This window comes from Colossoma macropomum, unplaced genomic scaffold (genome assembly GCF_904425465.1).
Source record: "Colossoma macropomum unplaced genomic scaffold, Colossoma_macropomum, whole genome shotgun sequence".
Lineage (NCBI taxonomy): Eukaryota > Metazoa > Chordata > Actinopteri > Characiformes > Serrasalmidae > Colossoma > Colossoma macropomum.
Window position 1 is genome coordinate 36,373,433 of NW_023494791.1, and position 26,516 is coordinate 36,399,948.

General features: G+C 38.2%; 2 protein-coding genes across 5 annotated transcripts in view; one reads left to right on the top strand and one right to left on the bottom strand.

Annotated features, from left to right (window-relative positions):
• Positions 1 to 1,418: 1,418 nt before the first annotated feature.
• On the bottom strand, positions 1,419 to 24,608 carry sgms2a (sphingomyelin synthase 2a). 4 transcript variants are annotated; one of them, XM_036574959.1, is made up of 8 exons: positions 24,535 to 24,583; positions 20,850 to 21,098; positions 15,479 to 15,538; positions 11,022 to 11,594; positions 7,826 to 7,943; positions 6,894 to 7,047; positions 5,770 to 5,936; positions 1,419 to 2,158 (listed from the first exon to the last, which is right to left on the bottom strand). In XM_036574959.1, exons 4-8 carry the CDS (start codon positions 11,450 to 11,452, stop codon positions 1,976 to 1,978), a joined length of 1,053 nt encoding a protein of 350 aa, XP_036430852.1. In that variant the 5' UTR covers positions 11,453 to 11,594; positions 15,479 to 15,538; positions 20,850 to 21,098; positions 24,535 to 24,583; the 3' UTR covers positions 1,419 to 1,975. The 4 variants fall into 4 exon arrangements, with proteins under 4 accessions (XP_036430852.1, XP_036430850.1, XP_036430853.1 ...); XM_036574957.1 differs by lacking the exon at positions 15,479 to 15,538; XM_036574960.1 differs by lacking the exon at positions 20,850 to 21,098 and having other exon boundaries at positions 24,535 to 24,561.
• Positions 24,609 to 26,369: 1,761 nt separating this feature from the next.
• gstcd (glutathione S-transferase, C-terminal domain containing) overlaps positions 26,370 to 26,516 on the top strand; it is a 141,741-nt gene continuing 141,594 nt past the window's right edge. Inside the window, exon 1 of the mRNA XM_036574962.1 lies at positions 26,370 to 26,446. The gene's annotated coding sequence lies outside the window, so the exon portion shown is untranslated. The remainder of the gene's footprint in view (positions 26,447 to 26,516) is intronic.

Sequence of the window (26,516 nt, forward strand, 5' to 3'; positions counted from 1 at the left end):
GGCACAAAACGAGCGTGGTCCAACCAGCTGCGCCGTCGACGCGTGTTTAGTTTGAGATATACGAGAATATACGAGTTACGAGTTTATTCTAAAATGCTGTAAATCCATATGCGGGGTTGGGATGTAACGGAATGAGAATACGCATTCAGAATACAGAAATGAAGCACCTGTATTCAGTCCAAGTTACATTTTGTAAAATCAGTATTCAGAATACAGTCACCTTTTATATTGTAGAATAATTTTAGAATACTTACGTGCTAAATAAAGGTAAATAAATAAACTATTTCAAAATCAGCACATGGCATGTAGCAACCATCATTTAAGGACCTATATTAATGGCTTCTGTACAAATACTGAAGTTCCTGCTAAAGCCTGAGTAGACTGATAAATCAATATGATGATCAGTTATAAATCTCAGTGTTACTGAGCTCTGCTAAAGCCTGAGTAGACTGATAAATCAGTGTGAAGATCAATGATTAATCTCAGTGTTACTGAGCTCTGCTAAAGCCTGAGTAGACTGATAAATCAATGTGATGATCAGTTATAAATCTCAGTGTTACTGAGCTCTGCTAAAGCTGAGTACTGATAAATCATGTGAAGATCATGATTAATCTCAGTGTTACTCAGCTCTGCTACTGAGTAGACTGAAACAGGCAGTTATAAATCTCAGTAGACTGTGAGCTGATCAGTGTGATGTTATAAATCTCAGTGTTACTGAGCTGCACTAAAGCCTGAGTAGATTGATAAATCAGTGTGATGATCAATAATTACTCTCAGTGTTACTGAGCTCTGCTAAAGCCTGAGTAGATTGATAAATCAATGTGATGATTAGTTATTAATCTCAGTGTTACTGAGCTCTGCTAAAGCCTGAGTAGATTGATAAATCAGTGTGATGATCAATAATTACTCTCAGTGTTACTGAGCTCTGCTAAAGCCTGAGTAGATTGATAAATCAATGTGATGATTAGTTATTAATCTCAGTGTTACTGAGCTCTGCTAAAGCCTGAGTAGATTGATAAATCAATGTGATGATCAGTTATAAATCTCAGTGTTACTGAGCTGCACTAAAGCCTGAATAGACTGATAAATCAATGTGATGATTAGTTATTAATCTCAGTGTTACTGAGCTCTATGGAGAGATGATCAAACTAACAACCTACTCAGTAGTGGACATGTTTGCAAATGATAAGCTAAGCATTGGTGTTGTGTTTTATGTATTATGTCTGTTAAATAATTTATCCTGAGTATCATATGTGTACATTAGTATTTATCCTATGTGTCATATGTTATTACGAACATGATCAGTAATTTTCTTGTTAACACTTAGATCATGTCTAGACTGTTCTATTAGGACTGAGTTGATACTTCACGTCAATTCCAGTCCTGGAGGCCCACTGTCCTGAGCAGGATTGGGAAACCCTGCTTATGTGAATTGAAAAAAAGTGCAGTCTCTGATTTGTCAAACATTTAATGTTAACTTTTGTATTAAAAAAAAAGAACAGAAATTGATAAATAATAAAAAGAAAGAAACACTGCATGCATTAGAAAGGCACATTTGCGACAGTACAAAAAAAAACCCTTTTGGATTCAAATTTGTAATAGCAAAAAGAAGATGTGAAACAAACTAACCAAAACAATTTAATCTAATTCATCTAATTAAACAGGTCAACATGTGGGAAAAACATGAAAACTATTTGCTCAACAGAACTGACTGAAGAATACTATTCATATAAGTTCTTGGATATTCATCTATAAAAACAGTAACTGGTCATGTTACATTAAAGTTTGCATATTTTTACCCATTTAAAAAACAGACTAAACATATTTTCCTCTCTTTAATTCTGCTTAAACCTGAGCCAGTGATTATCTCACAACCTCTTTGGTATGATCTATGTACATTTCAGGCAGCCATGAATACAGTGTCATCGTCATGGCATTAAAAAAAAGCACAGTTCTGGTAAAATATGTGATGCTGTCACTCCTCCCGTACGCTGTTCACCATGGAGTACTTCTTGCAGGGGTTCTTCAGGCAGGCCGGGGGCCATGTGACAGGCCAGCAGAAAGAGCAAGGCACTTGGGACTGGACATTGCGCTCGAGGAAGTTAAAGATGGGGTTCCACCAGGTGTGGGTGAGGTAGTTGGGTGAGTTCCGCAGAACCTGTGAAGAGCAGAGGATTTAGGCCACTGAACTGGAGCTGCTTCCAAGAGACAGCAAATAAAAGCTTTTAGGGAGCCAGGGGAGATACATCTGATGCCAAGATAAACTCTGTCCACTTGTGTTTTTGTTTAAAGAAGCACCGGCTGTGAGTGACCCAATGAAATTTAAAGAGACAACACAACACATTTGTGCAATCTAGCAAACTGATAAATGAAATAAAAATGTACCCTCGTTCACTGATATTATGCCAAAGAGCAGAATATTGTTACAGGGTTATTCCTACCAATGCTGCATTAAAGTGATGCTGTGGAGGAAAATTAAGCTTACAGTTTTAACCTTCCAAATACAGATGATCCGTCAAGACATGTTTGACTGTGGAATTTTCCTTGATTCTCCTACACCAGGGGTCGGCAACACGTGGCCCCGGAGCTGCATGCAGCGCTTCTACTGCCCTGTTGCAGCTTCACAGCAGAATTAGATTTTTTGGTAATAATGAAGGATCCTTCTTTGCAGTAAAATAAAGCTCTGCTGGTCATTCTAACACAGTTTTAGGAATAAATGGTCTTAAATGTTGGAGTTAACGTAGCCTGTAACTGCTAATTCGCCAACTTTTGACCCTGAAAATTGGCATGTAGACTGCTCACTGTCACCATGGTAACACAATCTTGCGAGACACTGAGAAAGTTGAGAGAAAATTTACAAGAAACATTTTGCAGAAATATAACACCTAGCAGGACCCCTTTCCCACCTACAGCTATAAAAACACTGCAGAAACATGCCTAAGTAAATTCATGTCACCAAAACATCAACACTAGTGTTCATGCAAGTGGAATACATTGTCAGACACATCACAGTCACCTCAGAAACACTAACAATTGTCGATATTAAGGAAAATCTATGTTGTCAAGAGTTATTCTCTCTATTGTTTCATTTTCTAATGGGTTGATCATTCTTTTTTTCTTTTCTTTAACAAACACATTGCATTACTCTTACACACCCTTACAGCCATTTTTTACGTAGTCCCTCCATTTTCACAGGCTCAGGAGAAATTGGACAAACTAACATAATTATAAATACAAGGATTATTTTTAATACTTAGATGCAAATACTTTGCAGTCAATGACTGCCTGAAGTCTGGAACCCATGGACATCACCGAATGCTGAGTTTCCTCCCTTGAGCTGCTTTGCCAGGCCTTTACTGCAGCCACCTTCAGCTACTGCTTGTTTGGGGATCTTTCTGCTTTCAGTTTCAGTTTCAGCTTCAGTAAGTGAAAAGCATGCTCAGTTGGGTTGAGGTCAGGTGACTGACTTGGTCATGCAATATTTTTGGTAAACCCCTTGAATTAAAGATGAAAGTCTACAGTTCAGTCTCATCTTGATGGCTTCATTTCAAACTGTGACCACAACTGTCCAAATACTTATGGATCTAACTGTATTTAGTTGAATAAAACCAGTTAAATTGCTTATTACCACATTTTTTAACACACCACCAACACATCAGTGTCACTGCAGTGCTGTGGTGGTCCTGTGGGGGCCCTGACCATTGAAGAAAAGAGTAAAAGGGGACTAACCAAGTATGCGGAGAAACAGACAGACTACAGTCTGTAATAGTGGAACTACAAAGTGACCTATATGGTAAATAAAATGGACAATGAGTGCTTTTAATGTTTAATCTCAATGTTACTAAAGAAAAATAATTGCATAGTTCAGCTGAGGGACATCAGCATTTTATAAACTACTGTGAATAAATAATCATGTAATATCAAATAGATTTGTTTGCATGGTTTCTGACATTGCAGGACAAACTGTTATTAATGTAAACAGAAAAAAGTATCAACACAATTTACCCTTTAAGACAGCTGACACTAATTACATCATGTCCTATTTTAATTTAACAAAGCCATCAACTTTAAAAAGAAGAGATCATATTTACTTAAGACCACCAGGGGGCATAAATCCCCAGCTGTAGATGAGAAACTCAACCCTATACTGTTCTCTGCATGAATCAGTCACAATCTGTTCTCATCATTTGGTCCTGTTTTTTCCCCTCTCTCTAAATGATTTGTATCGGCGTACAGCACTGAGGGCGCACTCTGAGGCCATCAGGGAGTCGTATCTCATAAGCCCTCTCTAATGGATGAGAGTCCACCCCGAACCATGTAAACACTTTCAGTAGGAGGCTCAGTGCCATTTTTAATGCTCTGTCTTTCATCACTTTCCCTGAACCACACAGCGTGGGCCTACAGCATGTGTGTATGTGTGTGTGTGTGTGTGTGTGCGCGTGTGCGAGTGTGTGTGTCTTCTCAGTAGCTTTTGAGCACTTAAGCACTTTTAGATCAGAACAAATATGGACAATTAGCCATACATATTTGTGTTCCAGCACAGCTTCTATCATCTGATTCAGGCTGTTCAGAGTGTTTCCATTACCTGCTGAGGATTCTGACAGTAAGGTACATCTATGTATACCAGGACCAGTCGTTGTATTACAGGAATAGTTCAGGGGAAAAAAATCGAATTTACATGATTGTTCACTTCCACCAAATGCAGTTGATCAGGCAAGATATGTTTGGTGTGCAAATGTTTGCTTCTTTGGTTTAGAACTGGAGCCGCTAGGCTTTTTCTATAATTTTTCAGTTCCAGCTTAAGTGGTGTAGAAATTTGATTATGTTTAAATAAAATGCTAACTTCTGGTGGGTCCAGAGCTCAACTGACATGTCTTTATGAGCATACGGAGGTTCAAACATATGGTTGAGGCTCATTTGTGCAGAAAACGTGGTCCTCACGTTTTCATAACTGGACACTGTATTGATTTTCTGAGTACGCTCATTTAGCTTCTCTACTTACATTAACCTACACTAAAGTCTAGGATGATGAACTGCATTTTGCGTAAGTGGAAAAATATAGAAATTTGATTATTTGCCAAATTATTCATTTTATAATACTGATACCAGTGGGGAACCTGCAGGGCCCTCAAAAACCTGCTTGCATTGTTTCTATTTTTATATTTCAGTTTAATACAGATATTAATCGTCTCCTACTGGCTAGAACATCAGGAGCTGAACTGAAGGCCTAACATGTCTAATCTATAATACTATAATAAATAGGAAGTGGCAACAATTCAACCCTGACCCTGATTTACAATAGGTAGGTCCAATCTCATGAGAAAAAGGCTACTCTACGTCTTCTGGAAGTTCTAGATATGTCACTGAGTGCAGATGCTCGCTGTAGCCTGACCACTGCATTTCAGTGAGTTGTTAGCAATGAAAAACAGCTCTAGGTCCACGTTCTTTACTGAAGGACTGACTGTAAAACATCTATGTAAGTAAAATATGTTAAAACATCTGTTACAAGCTTAAGATAAAACAAAGAATGTCTGTTACAAGCTACAAATGTCTGTTTTAACCGAGAACAGCCAAAAATCTTTAGCTTAGCGCTAACATATTTCTAGAATCCCATGAGAGAGCTGGCAGAAATGAACATAATCGTAGGGGTGTTGTTTTCCTTTTTTCTCGAGTTTTGACATTTGCGGCCCAGACTGAAGGCCTACCGATATGGTTCGCTATTGGCTGATACCTTCTCATATTGCTCTCATTTGGTTGCAGTTGGCTTACCTGTACATTGGCCATGGTGTGATACCAGTAGAAGAGGCGTGAGGTGATGAAATAGCCAACCACGACGTCCACACTGTAGTGCTCGTGAGCCACTAGGATACACACTACCCCGACTGCAGCCAGGAGCCAGCAGAGCAGGTGGTACCACCAGAAGGAGCGTGGAGAATCTGCAGAAAGAGGGGGTGGTCTGGTTACTGCAGGATCTTACCAAATGCTGAGTACAGAGTGGATCTAAGAACTACAACTACAGCACCAAAGTCACTCTGGTAAAAATAGGCTTAGGGGTGGACACTAGGCAACGGGAGGCAACCACCATGCGCACCATAAAAACAACTTACTAGATATACACCATACGTCCAAAAGTGTGTAGATACCCTTTCTAATTAGTGAATTCAGCTTTAAGGTGTACTCGGGTTCAGCTGAAGACATACAGTTTGTATAATCTCCAAAGAAAACCATTTTCAATAGAATAGGACTGAAGCAGGCATATACAAGCCTAAGTTCACCATGCCCAATGCTAAAATGTATTTTGAAATCCATTCATGGTGGAGGAGTACATGCAGGGTGTTATGGGACAAAATAGTATTAAAAGAAAACATATTTTTCAGATTTATGACTATTTTACCATCGTGAACATTACATACAAAAAACCCAGGAGACACATGTAGGTTAACTGGTCATTTTGCATAGTAAATAAATGGACTATTTTTGTGGTGAAGACATTGTGACCCCTGGTTCCTATCACCAATATTATAAAGACATCTGTGTCTATAAGTATCTCTACAGTGAACCATTTCACATTAAACCACTTGAAATGACTTTGTTTAACTCTCAACAACTGAAGTATGTAATTCTCTTTGTAAATTGTGTAAATTCTCTTTAAATTTGCCTCTTACTAATTCTGTATGTTGAAGATTGACAGTGAGCCATGGCACAGTTTGATCTTGGATGCTCTTCTTGCTATTTGCTCTGTTTGGACTTTTGTATCACATTTCCATTTTGCCACAGAAATGTAAAGCTCCACAAACATAAAGTTTCCCCCTCTCTCTGACAGGTCTGAGTTTGTCTAGAGGAAGAGGGGCGGGGCTTGTTTAAGGACGACACTCACAGCCGCAGACACTTACACTCCTTGATGAAGAGATATGTGAGTGTCAGCATGACTGTATGGCCACTGTACAGGAAATCCCCACACATGATGTGTGAGCCGGTGATGGACAGTCCAGCTCCAGAGATCAGCTGCAGCACACGCTGTAACTTAGCCTGAGAGTCGCCGTAAAGCTGAGATAGAGAGAGAGAGAGAGAGAGAGAGAGAGAGAGAGAGAGAGAGAGAGAAGAGGCCAGGGGAGAGGGAAAAAGAGATGCAGTGCTTCAAACATTTGCTTTGGATTGTATGACATAAAAGCTTTTCATTATCATCCCATAAATTCCTCTGATCTCTGATCAGAAGCTTTGTATGATAATCATTAAAGCTGTCATGATCAATTATATTAGTAATCAGGCAATCTATGGATTATTTTGACAATTAGTTAAACAGAGTGGTCAGTTTTTAAAAAGAAAGGCCTGAACAACAACAAATGATGCATAATTCTGTAATAGGAAATAAACAAGAACGCTTTTAAAATACATCGTTACAAACACCACACTCTTAAAAAGATTCTTCAAGGGTTCTTTAGTCTTCACAAAAGATCCCTAAACAACCATCTTTTTAAGATTGTATGTAGCATAGATTCTAAGGACTTAAACTATGCATTATCATCATGCAAATGTTCAACTAATCATTTGAGAAACTATATTTCAGACAGGATAAGCGGCTTAGAAGATGGATAGATCGATATTTCAAACAATTATTGTAAAAAAATTAAGTCTAACTGAGCAGTCATGACAGGCCTAACATTTACTTAAGCCGCACTGTTCTTCTGCAGTCAGAAAGGATATTACAGTCTTCAGCAGAATCTGCTGGATTTGGTCATGATACGCCTGCATTGGGGCCTGAGGGAGGCTGGATGTGAGGTAGACAGAAAGGATAGAGAAAAGCACTTTAGTGGTCAGTATTTACCTTCGGGGCACAGGTCATGTGCATGCTGGGCACAGGCAGAGTGGTGATGTACATAGTGACGCAGCGATACAGGTACAACGTGCCCATGAGGAAGAAGAACCTCCTGCCCAGAATGGACCTAGAAATGCAGCACAGAAGATCTAATCAACAACTTACACAGCCTCGACTCTTCTAAGAAGGCTTCACACTAGATGTTGAAACGTCAGCCACCAGAGCATTCGTGAGGTCAGGTACTGATGTTGGACGATTAGTTCGGGATCAAAAATGCTGCCCCAGCTCATCCCAAAGGTACTGGATGGAGCTCCATTACTCCAGAGAACTGCTTTCACTGTTGAACACAGAACAGCCCAATGCTGGGGAGCTTTATCCCCTTCTAGCTGATGTAAGGGTATAGTAACCTGGTGGCTCCATTCTATTGGCAATGCTTTTCTAGGTTGCAATGTCTGCAGTGAACGTGCCTTAAAGTAGCTAAATTCACTTATTGAAGGGCTGTCAGGGTACTTTTGGACATATAGTGTATATCCATATTCACACTGATGAGGTCAGGATGACAGTATGAATGAGAGCAAAGAAATGGGCATAAAAGTGGTTCAAAATGATGAAAAGAATCTGTAATTTTATCAGCAAAGTATTATTTTATCAGGACTTTATTTGTAGCCACTGCTGTATTACCACAAAAATTGACTGTAACACAAAATGTTCTGAATACAACAGAACTGACAGAATTTGTCTATATAGGATGACTTGTGCTGTCATATTGCTTAAGATTAACCTGCCTTGACTGGCTATAACACTGGGCCTCATTCACCAACCATTCTTAGGAAGAAATTTCTTTTTAAAACCCACTTATACAGTTTTCAAGAAGATTCTGACATTCACTGCTGCTTTCTTTGTTCCTAGGTAAGAACAGAATCTACACACGCAAGACAACAAGGGGGCAAACAATTCTGAGGCTTAAGAACACGTCATGAATCTGATACAGACTTTTTCTTCAGACCTTTCTCATGAACAAATTTAAGACAAAACTTAGGAAGCTTAGGGGGGTTAAAAAAGTAATTGATAAGTAATTTGACCATATAATCAACACTATTTCTATAACACATTTTGCTACAGCAGGGGGCACCAATCTTATCCATGAAGGGCCAGTGTGGCAGAAGGCTTTTATTCCAATCAAACAGAAGCACACTTGATTCCACCTGTTTCATCAGTTGGTCAGTCTTCAAACTATTGATTAGCTGCAATTGTGTGCAAAATATGGGTCAAATGACATGTTTTTTGATTTTTTGAATAAAAAGTGAATAATAAGTTGGCACATTCTCTACAGAGAACACACTTCTGCCTATATTAAAGCACAATTACTGTTTATTTGCTCAATTTAACATATTGGGGAAAAAAATAAAACTTATGCAAAAGTTACAGTGCATTTTACATTTTATGTTAGATTTTTTTCCACTATATTAAACAAAGTAGAAATAAAGTAGAAATTTATGCTAAAATGTGCATAAAAATGCCATATTTTCTTCCCTGTAGAGGATCTGTTAACTTATTTTCACATGGAAGATCAAAAAAACATTTGACTGGGGGTTTTCAAACTTTTATACAACTGCATATGGCATGTGATTCTGCTTGGTTGGAATGAAACCTGCAGCCACATATATTTGCCTGTATGCTACAACATTTCGTCCCCTTGGAATTATAAGGTTCTGTCTGACATTTTTGTCAAAATTGAGTTATTCATATTTTCTTATTCTGTGACAACTTCTTAACATTATGTGAGGTGTTTTTAAAGTGATCTGCATTTTTGGACTTTTATCTAGAAAACAAAATGATTCTGTCTCCAAAGTGAAACTCTAACTTAGTTCTATAAGGTTCTATCTGTGAGCCAATCAGCATTTCAAGTACACACGAAAGGACCAATCGGGTTCTGCTTCTCTGTCATGTTGCCACACTCCTCAGTGACTGTGGGTAAAGTTTATAGAACTTTATGAGACATGAAAATGTTTTGCTGTAACTCTGCTTGTCTTCTTACAGTTCTTTAAAAAGTCTAATTGTCTTACATTTTGTAAATGTTAAGCCTTAAAGATAATAATATAGTAAACATGTGAATTAATGGGATCTTAATCACACAAACATCAATTACATTAATTCATCCATCTTTTCGTTTTCTTCTTTCTCCCTTTGGCTCATTAGAGTCACATTTCTGATATAAAACTAAACCTTATATTGCCTTTAGACAGACTGGCTACACTGACTTGCTGGGACAGTTCATTACAGTAGCTGGTTGCTATGAAACCTAAAGTACACTTAAACTAATGGTTCCTACATAAACCTGACCTCAGCACTGGACAAAATATTTAGCACTGACCTTTATACTTAATTGGTAACACTGTACTGTAGGGTACAGTTCATAAGGCTAAATGACATCCACATAAGCTTGTTGTGACAACTGACATAGACCTACATAAATGTTTATTAATGCTTATTCCAATAGGCGTTATCTGTCATAAAAGCTACTTTAGCTAACTTTGATTAAAATTGGCAAATATAACCTTTATAGCAAATGACGCCTATTACAATGAGCATTTATAAACATTTATGTAGGATTATATCAGTTGTCATGACAAGCTTACGTAGATGTCATGTAGCCTTATAAACTGTACCCTACAGTAAAGTGTTACCAAATAAAAAAAAGCGTCATGAAAATGTCATAGAATGCTTTAGATTTAACGTTCTGATAATGTAGACACTGTTACAGCACTAGTTTTATGTTTTAAAATAAATTACAAGCAAACTGTTTGTGTTCCTTCGTTGCTCCTTTAATGTTTTGTCAGATAGAACCTTATAATTCCAAACAGAAAGTGAGTTCTTAGGATTAGCAGGTTCTATCTGCATTTGACCTGTTCCAAAGAAACTTATTTACAAATCTGACAGGATTTTGATATTGTACATTCAGAATACATTCAGGGTGTCGGTCACTTTCATGTATGACACAGACGTGTTCCACATATCAGTTTTGCTATTTGGAAAGCAAAATTTTTGAAACTCAGTTTTTCAAAATTGCCCAGAACACAGATAGAACTTTATAATTCCGAGAGGAAGAAATATTCATTTATGCAACATTACAAAGTTATGATTACTGATTTTTGTTTACTGACATTTATTGGTCTTCTTAATAAAAGGGAGGCCAGATACTTACCTGTATTTGTGGAAGAGCCACTGCAGGGACCAAATCCCCACCAGCACCATGCCGTTGACCTCGGTCACTGTGAACGCCCACTTCACGCGGTCGATGTAGTCGAAGAACTTGTCGGGGAGCGGTGGGCTGCTCTCTTTGGCTGGAACTCTTTCATGCACCACTGTTATCATCACTGTGGTCAGCACCAGGTTGAAGGCAGCATACACGAAGGTGATGAGTGTCTTCCACCACTCCATGGGCAGCCTGTGGGCCCTGCCCTCCGGCACCGAGATCTTGACGTAGTCTCGGTGTCGGCCGAGAGCCTTTCGGGTCCTCTTGGCCTCCTCAGCCACAGGACTGTGGACAGGACAGACTGGACCCGCAGGGCGGCTGCCGTCATGTTTGTGGGCATCTGTAGGGTGTCGTTCGCACTGGTGATCCGCAGATGCCATTAGTGCCCACGCGCTACCCACTAATCACTACAGCGCTGCACATGCACACAGGCCTTGATCTGCCTTATGGGTCTGCACCACTGTTGATGAATGAATGGCTTCGGCCTTCTAGGTTTCAGGTGTGGTGCTGCAGCTGCAGTCTCTAATGAAAGAAACATGAAGGAAATCAGATAGCATATTCCGTTAAAAGAGGTCAATCAATTTTAGAACGCATTAATAATCAATACAGGCTCTTTATAACCACAAATAAACAATGCGCTCACATTCAGATGAAACTGTATTACAATACTTGACATGAAATGCTCGTCCTCAGAGGGCATAAAACAGAAGTGGATATTTAGACATCTGTAATCCAATCCTAATGTTACTGTATTTGGCTTTCAGTTTGATTTCTTTAACCTTTAGCAGTCTAAAGCTGCTGTTTTGCTAGAGTATTTGAATATAAAGCTGTAACTGTATATTTTTAACTATGAGTTAAATGTAAAGGCCCATGGAAAAAACTGAACTATTTCAACTATGCTAATTTTAGTGCGCAATTTCTAATTATTTGATGCGTTTAATATATTAGAAAAAAAGACATAAACTATATAATGTGCCATAAGTTTGCACAGGCCACATTTTGCAAAACCAATTCCAAAAAAGTGGAACAGTAGGTAAAAAGGGACAGTAGGTAAAATGCAAATAAAAACAAGAAAGCTGTGATTTATAATATACTTTGACCTGTATTTGAACAAAAACAGTATAAAGACAAATTATGTAGTGTTTCATCTTATCAACTCATCAAATATTCGCTCATTCTGAAATCGATGCCTGCAACACATTCCAAAAAGTGACCTCTCAGACGGCACTGCATTAAAAACCAGCATGTTTCTGTGATGGAGATCACTGTGTGGACCCGGGAATACCTTGAAAAACTGCTGTCATTAAACAATGTTTATTGCTGCATTAACAAATGTGAGATAAGACTGCCACAGTGGAAGTTATATGTCAACAACGTCCATAAACGCTGCCGACTTCTCTGGGCTCAAACTCATTTGAAATGAACTGATGTACTCCATGTACTGTGGTCTGACAAGTCAACCTTAGAGATCTTTTATAGAAATAACAAATAAGTAAAGGACCATTTAAAAAGTTACCGGTGTAAAGTTTAAAATCCAGCATCTGTCATGGTGTGTGGGGGGGTTATTGGGTACCTTGCACATCAGCTGTACACATTTTGGAGCAACATATGCTGCCTTCCAAACAACATCTTTTTCAGGCACATCTGTGCTTATTTCAACATAACAAAAACAAGCCACATTCTGCCTGTCACAACAGCATGATTGAGAATTCAGAACGTGCGGGTGCTAGACTGACCTGTCTGTGGTCCAGAACTGTCTCCCATTGAAAATGTGTCTTATTAACCTCAAAGTACAACTTGTATACAGATTTGTATAACAGAAGAATGGCTAAAAAATTCACTTTCAAAACTGGAACAATTTGTGTCTTCAGTCCCCAAACGATTATTAAGTGCTGTCACTTTTCAAAAGGAAAAGTGATGTAACACAGTGATAAACATGCTCCTGTCCCAACTTTTTTGAAACATGTCGCAGGCAGCAAATGTATAATGAGCCTATATTTACATAATACAATGAGGATCAAAGGGTACAACACCAAATATTGTGTTTTTGTACTGTTTTCAAGTCAATACAGGTCAAATATAATCACTGTTTTCTCTCTTTATTTGCATTTCACACACTGATCCACACACTGAATAATTTTTTGGATTTGGGGTTGTATGTTTTATATATGTTAAATTCAGCAAATAAACAGTAACTGTGCAGGTGTTAGATATAGTTGTATGCAGTCATAAAAGTTGGAAAGTTCAACCAAAAAATAGTTTAGCAAAAAATAGAAATATGAGAAGTAAACATAACATATACTTTTGCACAGGCCATATACGTATATATATATATATATATATATATATATATATATATATATATATATAGTTCGAATATGTTAAATTCAGTGAATAAACAAATTGTGTTTAAAATGTGCAGAATTGTGTTTTCTGTAGAAGATGTATTCACTTATATGTAGTTTGACCGGAGCTGCCCAAACCTTTGCATACAGCTCTCTCTGAAAACTGGCTCTCAGTGAATGAAGGGCGTTCACTGTGTTTACGGCTTTGAGCAACTTCTAACACAAGAACAAAAGAGTGAAGGTTGTTTATATGAGCTGTTGTCGACCGCTTTCCTTCTCTTGAAAGTTCATTCTGCTGTTTCTGGGGGTTTGCCAGATGTGCACTGCACTCTTTTATTTGAGCGGCATGCTGAATTTGGACCCAGGGGGAATCTGACTCTCATATTGAGCGATTTATGCCTCGGGCGACGTTCTGAGCCTTTTCCCTGTCTGCTCTCATATTTTCCTCCACAATAACACCACCACAGTTCAAAGTATTTGCAAGTTTTTGCATGGTTTAAACAACCTGAATGAACTTTAATAAAGTTTCTATTTGGATATACAATTCAAAGCATTTACACTGAACTGACCTATTTTAATGTAGGGATACGCTATGCATGCGGGGTAAGTCTATATATTTTGCAAATCTGTAATATTAAAATAATTTGTTTGGCCATGTTTTACTTCAAAGCAATTAAGGATGATTTCACATTTATGGTGGCGATTCCAGAGAGAAAAACTGAGGTGCATGTTATGTGAAATAGGTGTTGGTTTGATATAATTATAATAATAATAAAGCTACTAATTAACTTTTCATATTTCTTGTCATTACATATTTAATTTACAGTAGAGTACACAGAAATGCTACAAATCAGCAAATTACTAATATTTTTATTCTGGCTAATCTGTGTTGCAGTTTTTATGTAAATATCGTGAAACAGGTAAGTGCACCTGCACTTCATTATTCAAAAATCATTATAACTTATAAAGTTGAGCTATTTGAACTACAAATAACAAGTCTATAGGACATAAAACAGATTACTATTTGAAATTTGATTAACTCAAAATTTTAAGTCACCCTGAACCTTTTCATTTAAAACAACTATTTTTTACTAAGTACTAGAAATGTGCTAGTGTTCATTTAACCCATGCAGTGTGAGCTTTGAGTTAAGCAAAAGGCCAAAAATCACCCATTGACCAATGTTGCTGTAAAGAAAGTTGTATGTCTTGTAAGATGTTCTGGATAAAAATGAAAAAAAAATAAATAAATACTGCCTAACTCCTCCTCCTTCCACCTTAACGCCCCATAAATTTTCATCCCTACTTTCCGTAAACCTGTCCTATCTCTCTGTTGGGGGAGGCCAAGCCTTCTAGCTCAAAATTCTAGCCGGAGTTCTCAGAGTTGTTGAGCTAGCAAAGTGTCTGCGAAATGAACACATCCAAATGTAAACATAATTAGCATTGAGAACCTAAGAAGGAACTACAAAGCCTGCAAAGTCTAACAGAACAGAAAAGGCTCTCAAATTAGAGCAGCTCTCCTCTATCCAAGAATACAGTCTAAATGCAGGGCTCAGCTCACTGGAACCAACAACAAAGCCAACATAAGCTTTCAGACAGAGGCACTTCACAAACCTCTGGGCCGTTTGAAAGTAATTATATGAACTATATATGAATAAGAATGGGGCTGTACTCTACCCACAATCAGTTTGCTTTCAATTTTTGTGCACTTTTCTATCAGCAGCTAAATATTTTCAAAGATGCATTGTGAATTCTCAACCACTGTAAAAAAGTTGTCATAAAATGTACAGTAATTTACTGGCAGCAGAGTTGCCAGTAAGGTACTGTGTATTCACGGTAAATATTTTACAGTATTTAACTGTAAATTTATAGTACTTTACTGGGAGCTCTACTGCATTGCAAATTGCATTATCTGGTATGTAACTGTAAACCAATACACTGCTCTAAATGGCCAATCTTTTACAGTATGATCCTGTAAAATAACAAACCAGTATTTTAAAAGAAATACTGTAAATTTACAGCTATTTTTACAGCGCCAACATTCATTACTAAGACAGTACTTACTTTGTACATGAAAGCAAGGTTTTTAGCCCAGGTGCTTGAAGGCCCCTTACATGTTCATTCCTGGAATGGAATTGACAAATTCAAATGTTTTCTTTCAAAGCAACTGTTGTGAATTTGGACAAGCTGTAGAGAATGTTGGTAAAAATCCCAATCAACGAAACAAATTTAGGCTAGAGTTTCTACATAATTTCGCTACATAATGTTAGGTTTTCAGTTTCAGACACTCTGTTACTGAGCTAAACTATGTTGTTGTAGCTACTGGAACCTACACAGTAAAAAACATCATGTGAAATGAATAATGTGCTCTAAATGTAGAGTTTTTTCAACCTCACATCAGTGAAAGAACACTCACAAAAGAAGGCATTTGTAGGCAGAGCATGAATAAACCAAAGGAATACTGTTTATTGTCACTGTAAAAGTACAACGAAGTTTCATTTTGCAACTCCTGAAAGGTAAAATGTGTTCAATAAGTCCTGTCCTTTCTGAAAGCAGCGACTGGAGATAACCTGAAGTACATAAGGTGCCTTATCTCTCTGCAACACAAGCACCGATGTAGCGTTAGAGCCATACAGCTCCAGCCTTATGATAGGCAGGTCAGCTGCACTCCTGATGACCTTTGCTTAACCGAGGCAGTTTCAACATCCTCCTACTGTCAAACAATTCCACTATCTCACCTCCTCATATCAAATTTACACAACCTATTACAAAATCAGCTTCAGACTCTGTTGCGTGTGACCTGGAAGGGAGGCTGTGTATCCATAGTCTTATCAGCACAGTGGAAACCCCTCCATAGCCAGTACAGCACTGAAAGAGTAATGTACTTGATTCAAAAGTCATTTCCAAGTGAGTGAAGTATATTACATGAAATAAAGATGGCACTGATCTGAAACCAGGTACTGATATCAGAAGAAAATGCTTGACTCATACGCACCTGAGTAGTGGAGCAAGAGGAACATGTGCACCTCCACAGAGGAGAGCGAATGTTCTTATTTGAATGAAAACTTGACTTTTACTGGAAGTAACTGTGTGAGCAAGTTTACAAGATTATTTGTAAATTTTCATTTTTCTTGTGATTTTATCAGCCTTTTGACAGAGTAGTCAGAATTATGTCTTATTTTCTCAAGGTTTTAACTGTCTGAATCATGTCTTGTTTTCTTGAGATGTTGATTGATTGATTATGCCAAAATATTGGCTCATTTTTTTTAGATTTCTACTGATTATGTTAAACCCATATTTTATTTTCTCAACTTAATGAGAATTTATGTTGGAATAATGTCGTTTTCATGAGAAGTTGACAGATTAAGTTGGAATAATGTCTTACTTTCTTGAGATGTTGATTGATTATGTTGGATTATTGTCTTATTTTCTTGAGATTTTGACTGAGATATCAGAATAATGTCTTATTTTTTCAAGGTTTGATTATGTTGAAATAATGTGTTCTTTACTTGAGATTATGACTGATCATGTTATAATAATGTCTTATTTACAGCGAGACACTTCCACAATGGTAGAAACAATAACTATAGCAGTGGTCTTATTACACCCCCACATCATTAAACTCACTGATGTACATTATTATTATACAGTTAATACATTTACAAAAAAAAAAAGCTCCCCCACCTTTACTCAAAATCATGCCCCCTGGCTTGGATATTATGCATAAAAAAGGGATGAATTTAATCCAAACATGTAACAAATCCAGGCTGAAGCAGCACATTGCTAGCTGTGTATTTCCTCCTGTGGGGAAGTAGAGTGTTTGAGAAGTTTGATCATGATAGCCTACTTTCACAGGCTCATCTTACATGAAGTGCTTCAATACAGAAAGGCTACTTTTAAACTTCAGTAGTTTAAAAAAAGAGACATTTTGGTTTGGTATTGGTATCAGCCAGTATGGAGGATTTCACTAACTATTCAATGTTTTTAACGTAACGTTTCCACAACAAACACATTATAAGTTGCTGTACATGCACTGTTGATCCGACACACATGTCTGGATTTAAAGACTCAACAGGAGTAGTGCAGTACTAATAGAATAGTTTTAACTTCCACCAGACACTCTCACTGTATCTGTGCTCAGTCAGCAGAATAATGAACTTCACCTAAAGTGCAAACCATTTATGTTCCATTGTTATTTAGTTAATGCAACAGAAAATCAAAAAAGGCTAAAATTTCCCTGACAGCTGAATAATATTGGACATTTTTATTTTTTTTTTTAAACACGTCCTCAACCGCTCTCTGTTCAGTTTTCCATGTGTGATCTAATTAAAGAGACTTCTCCTCAGCGGAGAATGTGAGAGAGTGTCAGGAACAGTCTTTTTTCCATTCAGCTGTGCTTAAAAGCCCCATTAACAGACTATCACTGCTCTCTCCTCTCCGAGATGCATCTCAGCAACAACATTACACAGACACACAATACAAGGTAATCAGAGCCAAACTGAAGGACACAAAGAGGAAGCACAAAGCATTTCAGGACTAAATTCTACTGAAGCCAGGCTGAAATGTAGCTCTGATTGCAGTGCAGAACTATACAAACATCCTCACGCAGTTCAGATACTAATCATTCTAAATGTTGCAGCTTTATTCACGATTTAGCTCACAGATGCTTAGTGTTCCTAAAACACTAACAGCCAGCTTCATAGACAGACAGACAGACAGACAAACAGACAGACAGACAAACAGACAGACAGACAGATAGACAAACAGATAGATAGATAGATAGATAGATAGATAGATAGATAGATAGATAGATGGATAGATAGACAGATAATTTCTTCTTCATTGCACTTCAACTTTTCTTTGTTTTCTTTTTTCAAAACACTAAACTTTAGTGTTGTTTAGTTGCATGGTTAAATGCAGAAATCTTCAATTTTCAATGAGGTCTTAGACTTTTGGACCAGACTGTGACTATTAGAAAAATGTAGAAATCTAATTTACAGTAGATGTGTGTGCACAAAAATACGTGTAAATATTTATATGTGCTGTAGGGGTGGGAATCTCTAGGTACCTCACGATTCGATTTGATTATGATTCAGAGGGCTGCGATGCGATTATAAAATGATTATTGATGCATCTTTTTTTCTATACGGGATTTCTTTTTTCTCTCTATGTGAGGACTTGGTACTTTTAAAGCAAAGTATTTGTAATGATCCATAATGATTAATAATTAATAAAATAAATGGAAGTGATGTGGTAAGTGAACTGGAAGGCTCTCATTCACTGCTCTTGTTTGGAGGACATGAGACGCTGCTGCCACTCATCTGTGATAAAATGTGCTGTTATGGTGAAATAAGATCCAGTGGCAATAGATGTCCACACAACACACGTTACAGTCATCCTACGTTTCCTTTAGTGATTTCATAATTTCAGTTTTGGTCTCGTTGTAGAGAGCGGGGGTCACTGTGTCAGTAAAATATCTTCGAGGCGGGACGTGTGCAACATAGCGTGAAAGCCCTGGTTCTCAATGACTGACAACTGGCGTGCAGACTGCAGGCCACATAGCAACGCACTCTCGCCTGGCTAGCAGTGAACAAAAAGGCAAAGAGAGAGATTTAAGACAAACATTTGGAGACTAATGGACTTATTCGCATTTATAAGCACTGCAGTTGATTTCCTGGAACGTTAAATCTGCAACGAGAGACTGTCAAACACTAAAAAGTTGTGAAGATGAAGTCAGCTCCTCTTTCGAGTTTTCCCGTTCCACTTTAAATGGTACTGCATTTACGTTCAGTGCCTCAGGCAGAATTTAAGGTGGAACGAGAGAATTCGAACAAGGAAACTGGCAAATGAGAAGCGACTTCAGCCTCATAAAACAGTCGAATGTTGAAAGACATTTTTCAAGAAACGGTTCTACTTTTAAGGAAAATGTCCTGCCGGAAATGGGAGGAAAGCGGCTATAGCTAAAGCTTAAAGCAGAGCAAAGTAAATCTGTGTTTTCATTTATATTTTTTAACCTATACTAGGACATTAGCACATACTGAGACATACTGGTGGTTTGATTTTTGTTGAAAGGACAAAATGGCTCTTCTTATCATTTGGGTTGTGACTCCTAACCTAGCTTTTAAAACAGAGGGTGCAGGTCGGATTTCTCGCTCATCCAGTTGTGTTTTTGTTATGTGCCGTCACAGACTGTCCGGGCGCTGCACTTTCGCACTTCCAAGTGCCGCCTTTTGCGTTCCATCAACATTACATTGTAAATTAAATATTTAGAAAATCGATTTTTGACATTTGTGAATCAATTCAGAATCGTTCACGTCCGCATCGCGATGCATCTAAGAATTGATTTTTCCCCCACCCCTAATATGCTGTATGTTCTGACACTGCAAAAGCCTGCACATGAACACTGTACATATAGGCCTCATACATATGTGTATTGTTCCAGCAAGATAATAGCAGAACACCAATGCTCATGTAACATTACTATTACTTAGATTAAGCGTAACATTGAACTAAACAAATCCAATGGTTCCAATTTAGTTCTACACACTTAAAAAGATGGTTATTCAATGGTTCTTTGGTAAAGACAATGGTTCTATTTAGAACCATGAGTTCTATATAGAACCATTTGCATACTAAATGGTTCTTTGATTGATGAAATGGTTCTTTAGATTGATGGAGAATATGTTGAATATGGTTCTATATAGAACTTTTTTGAAAATGGCTCTATATAGCACCAAAAGAACCATTCTCTGTCCGTCCAAAGAACCATTTCACCATACACTTTTAATAATGAGGGGTTTCAAGGGTTCTTTACTAAAAGAACCCTTGAAAAGGGTTCAATATGGAATCATGAACACTCAAAGAACCCTTTGCATACTAAAAAGGTTCTTTGCACCGTGAAAGTGTTCTTTAGAATATGCTGTAGATGGTTCTGTATAGAACCTTTTTGAAAAGGGGTTCTACGTATTACCCAAAAGTGTTCTTCTATTGCTACAATGTCAAGCTTGTAAGAATAGAAGAACCCTTTTGTCGTGCTGTATAAAACCCTTCAAAAAGGTTCTATATAGAACCATCTACAGCACATTCTCCATCAATCTGAGGAAACTTTTACAATGCAAAAAACCCTTTAATTATGCAAAAGGTTCTTTAAATGTTCATTTTCCGCACTAAGCAACCCTTGAAGAACCGTCTTTTATAAGAGTGTACAAAGAACCATTTAGCATGCAAATGGTTCCATAGAGCTCTTGGTTCTAAACAGCCTTTACTAAATAACCTTTGAAGAATCATCTTTTTTAAGTGTGGTCAATTAAGACTAGGCTTAGCCCACATCCAGGAAAGTGGCCCTAACACAAGATCTATCCCTGCCTACGCTGCAAACAGCATTCAGCCATAAAGACGGAGGAAGTGACCATAAAGACGGTGGCAATTACTGTACCATTCAGTTGTAAACCTCTTCATGCCAAATCTCACTGTAGTCAGCCAGCGGCTCCTGCAGAAACAGCAGCAGCAGTGTACGTCCCTGTGTGACTCTACCCTTCCTCACGCCGGTCCTTACACTGCTGTCCTCATGCCTCCAGACTCAGAGCAGCACTCTTTCCCAGCCTCCGCCCTCTGCTCTGCTCTGCTCTGCTGTGATGGAGATGCGTGTGGTGGAAAGCTGGCAGGGGAAAATGTCTTCCACATGCTGCAGACAGAGTAATGGATGGGTTGGCTGGCTCCGCTCGCTCTGCCCTGCCTGCCCGCCTGCTATTTCCAGCACAGCCGCCCCACTGCCTTCAGCACAGGCCTGTGTTTAACTCTCAGAGTGCGGCCAGCGACCTACACATTAACACACGCTGCTAATCACACAGTACTATAGGCTGCATGGTCATTTCTTTCCTCCTTAAATACAACATCAAGCGAGAACATAAAAAAGCCACACCAAACGACTCAGCCAAGTTATTCAAGGGAAGCATTTAGACATCTAGCTCACATGTTTAACCCCTTAAACTGAGAAGGCCTGTATAGAAGCCTGCATTTCAGTTTCTTGCTCTCATAACTATAGAACTTAGATATTAGTGTCATTGCAGTTGTTGTACTATTCATATTAGTTAATGTAAGCCTTAAGCTTAATAATTGCATATTAGGCCTGCAGTTTAAGGTGCTAGGGCACTGTTTATGGACTTTGTCCTTGGAAACATGAGCAGCCCAGGAACGCCGTAAACCCACTTCACTAAAACATGCAATCCAGATATCATCGCGGTCCAAAACAAAAAAGGATCTCAATTTTTATGTTTTTTATTTTTCTACATCATTTGTAGCACCAAAAAAAGGCTCTTCTACTGTTACGATGTCAAGCTTGTTACAATAGAACCATTTTCAAAAAGTTTTTATATACAACCATCTACAGTAATTTCTCCATCAATCTGAGGAACATTTTCTTGATGCAAAAAACCTTTTAATCATGCAAAGGGTTCTTTGAAGGTTCATGGTTTTATATGGAACCATTTTCTTTACTAAAGACATTTAGACATTTATTCATTTATTCTTGACTGTAGGGCTGCAGTCAAACACCAAGACTATGACTAGTTGAGATTGACTCAAGGTCATAGATATATATATCTAGATACCTGTTGTTCTCTATCTGAGGCAATACATCTGTGAGTCCACCATATTGGAGCGGTCAAGATCTGCTTGTGAACAAACTCACTTGTATTGAGAGATGATGAGTCTCAGGATTAAATCGGCAACAACTTCTTTATTACTGAACCGATTTTCACCAAATTTGTTTTGTTATAATCCTCAGACATACATTTATCTAGGTTGCATGGACTGCTCTCGATAGCTTTTATCTCTTTAATAACTGATCGTGCTAATTACGAGTTTCCTTTAGTGATTTTATAACTTCAGTTTTGGTCTTGTTATAGACAGCGGGGGTCACTGTGTCAGTAAAATATCTTTGAGACGGGACGTGTGCAACATAGTGTGAAAGCCCTGGTTCTCAATGACTGACAACTGGTGTGCAGACTGCAGGTCACATAGCAACGCACTCTCGCCTGGCTAGCAGTGAACGAAAAGACAAAGAGAGAGATTTAAGACAAACATTTGGAGACTAATGGACTTATTCAATTTATAAGCAGCGCAGTTGGTTTCCTGGAACGTTAAATCTGCAACGAGAGACTGTCAAACACTAAAAAGTTGAATTAGTCGTCCAGACCAGCACGAAAGTATTCAGTCTGCACCTGACGTTGAAATTTTAACCTTAGAAGAAATCCACCTGAGGCGTTAGGTGGCCTGGTTGCCATAGGGCCCTGCACAACAGACCCCCAAGAGATGATATTGCATCCACTACCAGTAGCGGTAGTTTGCTTTCATCAAAAAAGACATGCAAGTCAGTCCTCAAAGAGTGCTTATCTTTGACAAAGTTGACTTCAGCAGATAATACATTAAAAGGTACATCCATGATAAAAAGGCTAGGGCTTTAGTCCAGGCCAGTGGTTCCCAACCCAGTTCTCAGAGCCCCCCTTGACACATCTTTGCTCCAGCGGAACTTGCAGAAAACATAGGCTGCTAAATTTACTTGCTTATTAAATTCTATATGTGTGATTAATTCTCTTTCTGATGATTTTAGAGGCCTTAATCTACAGCCATGAATGAACTTCTGCAAACTTGACAACCAGATTAGTGCAGCCCCAGTCCTGTAACTACATTCACACATTTTTTCTTCCCTCTGCTCAAACAGTTCATAAAGAGCTTGATAACAGTGTATTAACACAAGGAAAACTCAGAACTGTGTGGAGCCTGGGGTCCACAGGACTGGTACTGAGGACCACCAGCTTAGTATGTGTTGTGTGGGTCTATTAATTATGATTTAGAGTATCTTTAGATGCTGTCCTTTGAAGGCCAGCTCCTGTACAAAGCTCTTTGAACCACCCTGTTGGTTGGCTGAGGGTTAGGAAGAGGGTGGTGGCTGTAATTTCTTGTTCTGTGAATAACTGCTGCTGAGTTATTACAGGCTGTGGGGTTTGTGGAGGGAGCAACAGGCTCCAGAGTTACAACAACAGAACATGGCTGTTTGAATATTTGTCAGAGCTGCATTAAGGTTTTTTTATGGTTCATATCATAATCAAGCAGCAACAGGTGCTCCAACTCAAAAACCTTTACTGCTCTTACGCAATTAGCAAAAGAGTACTGGCATAATGAATATTAAAGGGGAATTACACCAAATTTTCCAAAATGTATGCCTATTCAGAGCATTTGTGTCGGTTCTAGTGGAACTTAGCGACTCTTTATAATGACGGTGATTGGAACCAGTTTTCTTTGTGGACTATTTTCCATTAAATCACCCTGTATGAGCCTCTCTGCCATGAATGGACGTTAAAAAAGGTCAAAATCTTATCTCAAAAGGATCGCAAAACAATGCCTCAGGCATCAGGCACTGCATTTACTAGCTTTCTTTGAAGGAGCTTTTAGAGGCATTAAATGCTTTGATTTCTGGTTCCTATCACCACCACTGTGAACAGTTCTGGCCTGAGTTGTTTCTCTAGAATGCCACGTTTCACAGCAGACCATTCTGAATGGCTTTGCTTCCATCTTAACCATTTAATAATACAAAAATGTAGAAGAATTGGTGTGATCCCCTTTTAAATACCAAAATATGAATTTTCTGATATACTCTCGTATAGAAATATAGAAGACAAAAGTAGGCCAGTACTTGCAAGCTAGTTTGAATTACAATAAATACTGTTAGACATGCTTTGTTCAAAATGTCTAAGGGTCATATCTCAGCACTCTTATACAAGAAAGCATGATTAATCATAATTATACAGCAACAGGTGATCCAAACTCTGAAACCGTTATTAATTTAAGGCTAATAGGTAATTGCAGGCTAGTTGGAACTACAATAAATCCCATTAGACATGATCTGGTAATAGATCTGTAGATTCTAAATAAATAACGTCTCCACTGCTCATGCTGTAATATTTCCATCAATATTTGCTCGAGCCATGAGTAGTGATTTGTTGCCAGACATCAGGAAGGTACATGACATTTATAAAGAGTAATAATCATATCAGGTATTTTACATACAGCGCACCAGGGAACATGCTAGTCTACATAGAAGTCAGCAGAAAGAGCCTTACCTTCTTGCTGACCACCCAGCCTCTGTCCAAAGCTCTGCGCAGATGAAAATGGAGCTGGCCTGCTCAGGCTCATGCTCCTCCCAGCTTACAGCACATGCTCAACACACTGATGCTGTATTACTGTAGTGTTCTCAGTGCTGCTGCACTCGTGTTCAGCAGCAACCTGCTCCATTCACACAATTCCAGATATGCAATTTTAACGGGTTTGTTCTTTTCTGAGTTTTTCTAATGATAACACATCTACTTATAGGCCTAATCAAATACATTGGAATCTATTTTACCTTGGTTCCAAGGGTCATTCTTCACATTTAGTTCCCTGATTCAATTTGTCTTTCATTTCATTCTGTTGTGTTAGTTCAGCATCTGGACAGCTTTTTCATTGCCCACACTTACCATTTTCCAGTTTTAGCATTTTATTTTAGACCGAGACGATCCCGATCAGATAAAAATAGTGACTAACAAACATCAGTAACATGCTAAGTAACGCTAATACAAACATTCCACTGCAGTTCTCAGTTTCTTTTTTGACATGATTTTTTACTCTACTCATTATTTCATTGAAGCAACATATCTTTGAACAGAGCATGTGTTTAATCTACTTGGCTCAGGTATAGATGTAAAACAAAGCCATGTGCTTTGGTGATTTCTTGTAGGTAAATCATTCATGGACCTTGCAGTCCATCTCAATTGTTGACCACTGCACTAATCAACATGACTGCTCTGTTGGTAAACTTACACCATGAAGAGTTAAACTGACTTCAGTGAATGTTCAATGCCTTTCTGGGAGAAAGCACAGTGTGAGGTGTTTAATATTACATTTTATTATTATATATATTATTTTTCTGCATTCCAAATTTCTCTTATTGATAATAAAGGATAGATAGATAGATAGATAGATAGATAGATAGATAGATAGATAGATAAACAGACATACAGATAGACAGACAGATAGTCGGACACACAGATAGATAGATAGATAGATAGATAGATAGATAGATAGATAGATAGATAGATAGATAGATAGACAGATAAACAGACATACAGATAGACAGACAGATAGTCAGACAGACAGACAGACAGATAGATAGATAGATAGATAGATAGATAGATAGATAGATAGATAGATTTTCAGTTAATTACTGTGGGAGATACATGGTGGACAGATGACTCATTCATTTCTGATGGACTATTAAAAGCTCAAGCAGCCTTATGTAGTGACTGATTTGTTCTCATCTTTAACTTCCATTTCTAAGTAATTATAAGCTATAGGTTTTCTCTGAATTCAAACAATACAGAGTTGTGTGGATGTGCTGGTGCTGGGAGAAATCCTCAGGGAACTGAGACAGCAGGAGGAAAGGACCCAGGAGGGATGGAAGGATCTGAGATAAAGCTACACCGTACTGTGCAGATGATACATAAAGGCATTTGTCTAGACAGTAAGCTACTCTAAAAACAAAAATACACAAAAAACGAGAAATATACAAATGAACAACAAATTGAATTTATGTGTGTGTGTGTGTGTGTGTGTTAACCACATCATTATCCTTTTCCAAACCTCTTTTTTTTAAGTTTTAAGTTTCCACAGCCGAGCAGTGAAGCCTTCAGATACAAGGTCAAGAGCCAGTGCACTTGCCCCCTGCACTCGTATCCTAATCATTAAGTCTTTTAGAAACTGAATATGTTGTCCTGGAGTAAGAACAGATAGAACTGAGTAGTGCAGTAGAGCAGGCTGGACTATAGAGGAGTCGAGAGACACACTGATGGCAATTTCAATGTAGAAGCTAACGCTTCGGGCTAGGACCGCTTATTATGCTTTTGGTGGCACGTCGGTATGTTTTTCATGTAACACAAACAGCGCTACACGTGAGTCGGAGTTTAAGCGGAGACCGCCGGTGGATTTGACCACATCGTTGTGAGTAGCTGCAGCAGCCGCTTAACGAATATCTCAAAAATAACCTTAACACTTTTCGGTTTTATCGTAA

Coding starts and splice junctions, on each gene's coding strand:
- sgms2a (XM_036574961.1), bottom strand. CDS start 11,452: ATGGCATCTGCGGATCACCAGTGCGAACGACACCCTACAGATGCCCAC. Junction 7,944..11,021: donor TGGCTCTTCCACAAATACAG/GTAAGTATCTGG, acceptor CTGCATTTCTAG/GTCCATTCTGGGCAGGAGGT. Junction 2,159..5,769: donor ACACCATGGCCAATGTACAG/GTAAGCCAACTG, acceptor TGCTCTTCACAG/GTTCTGCGGAACTCACCCAA.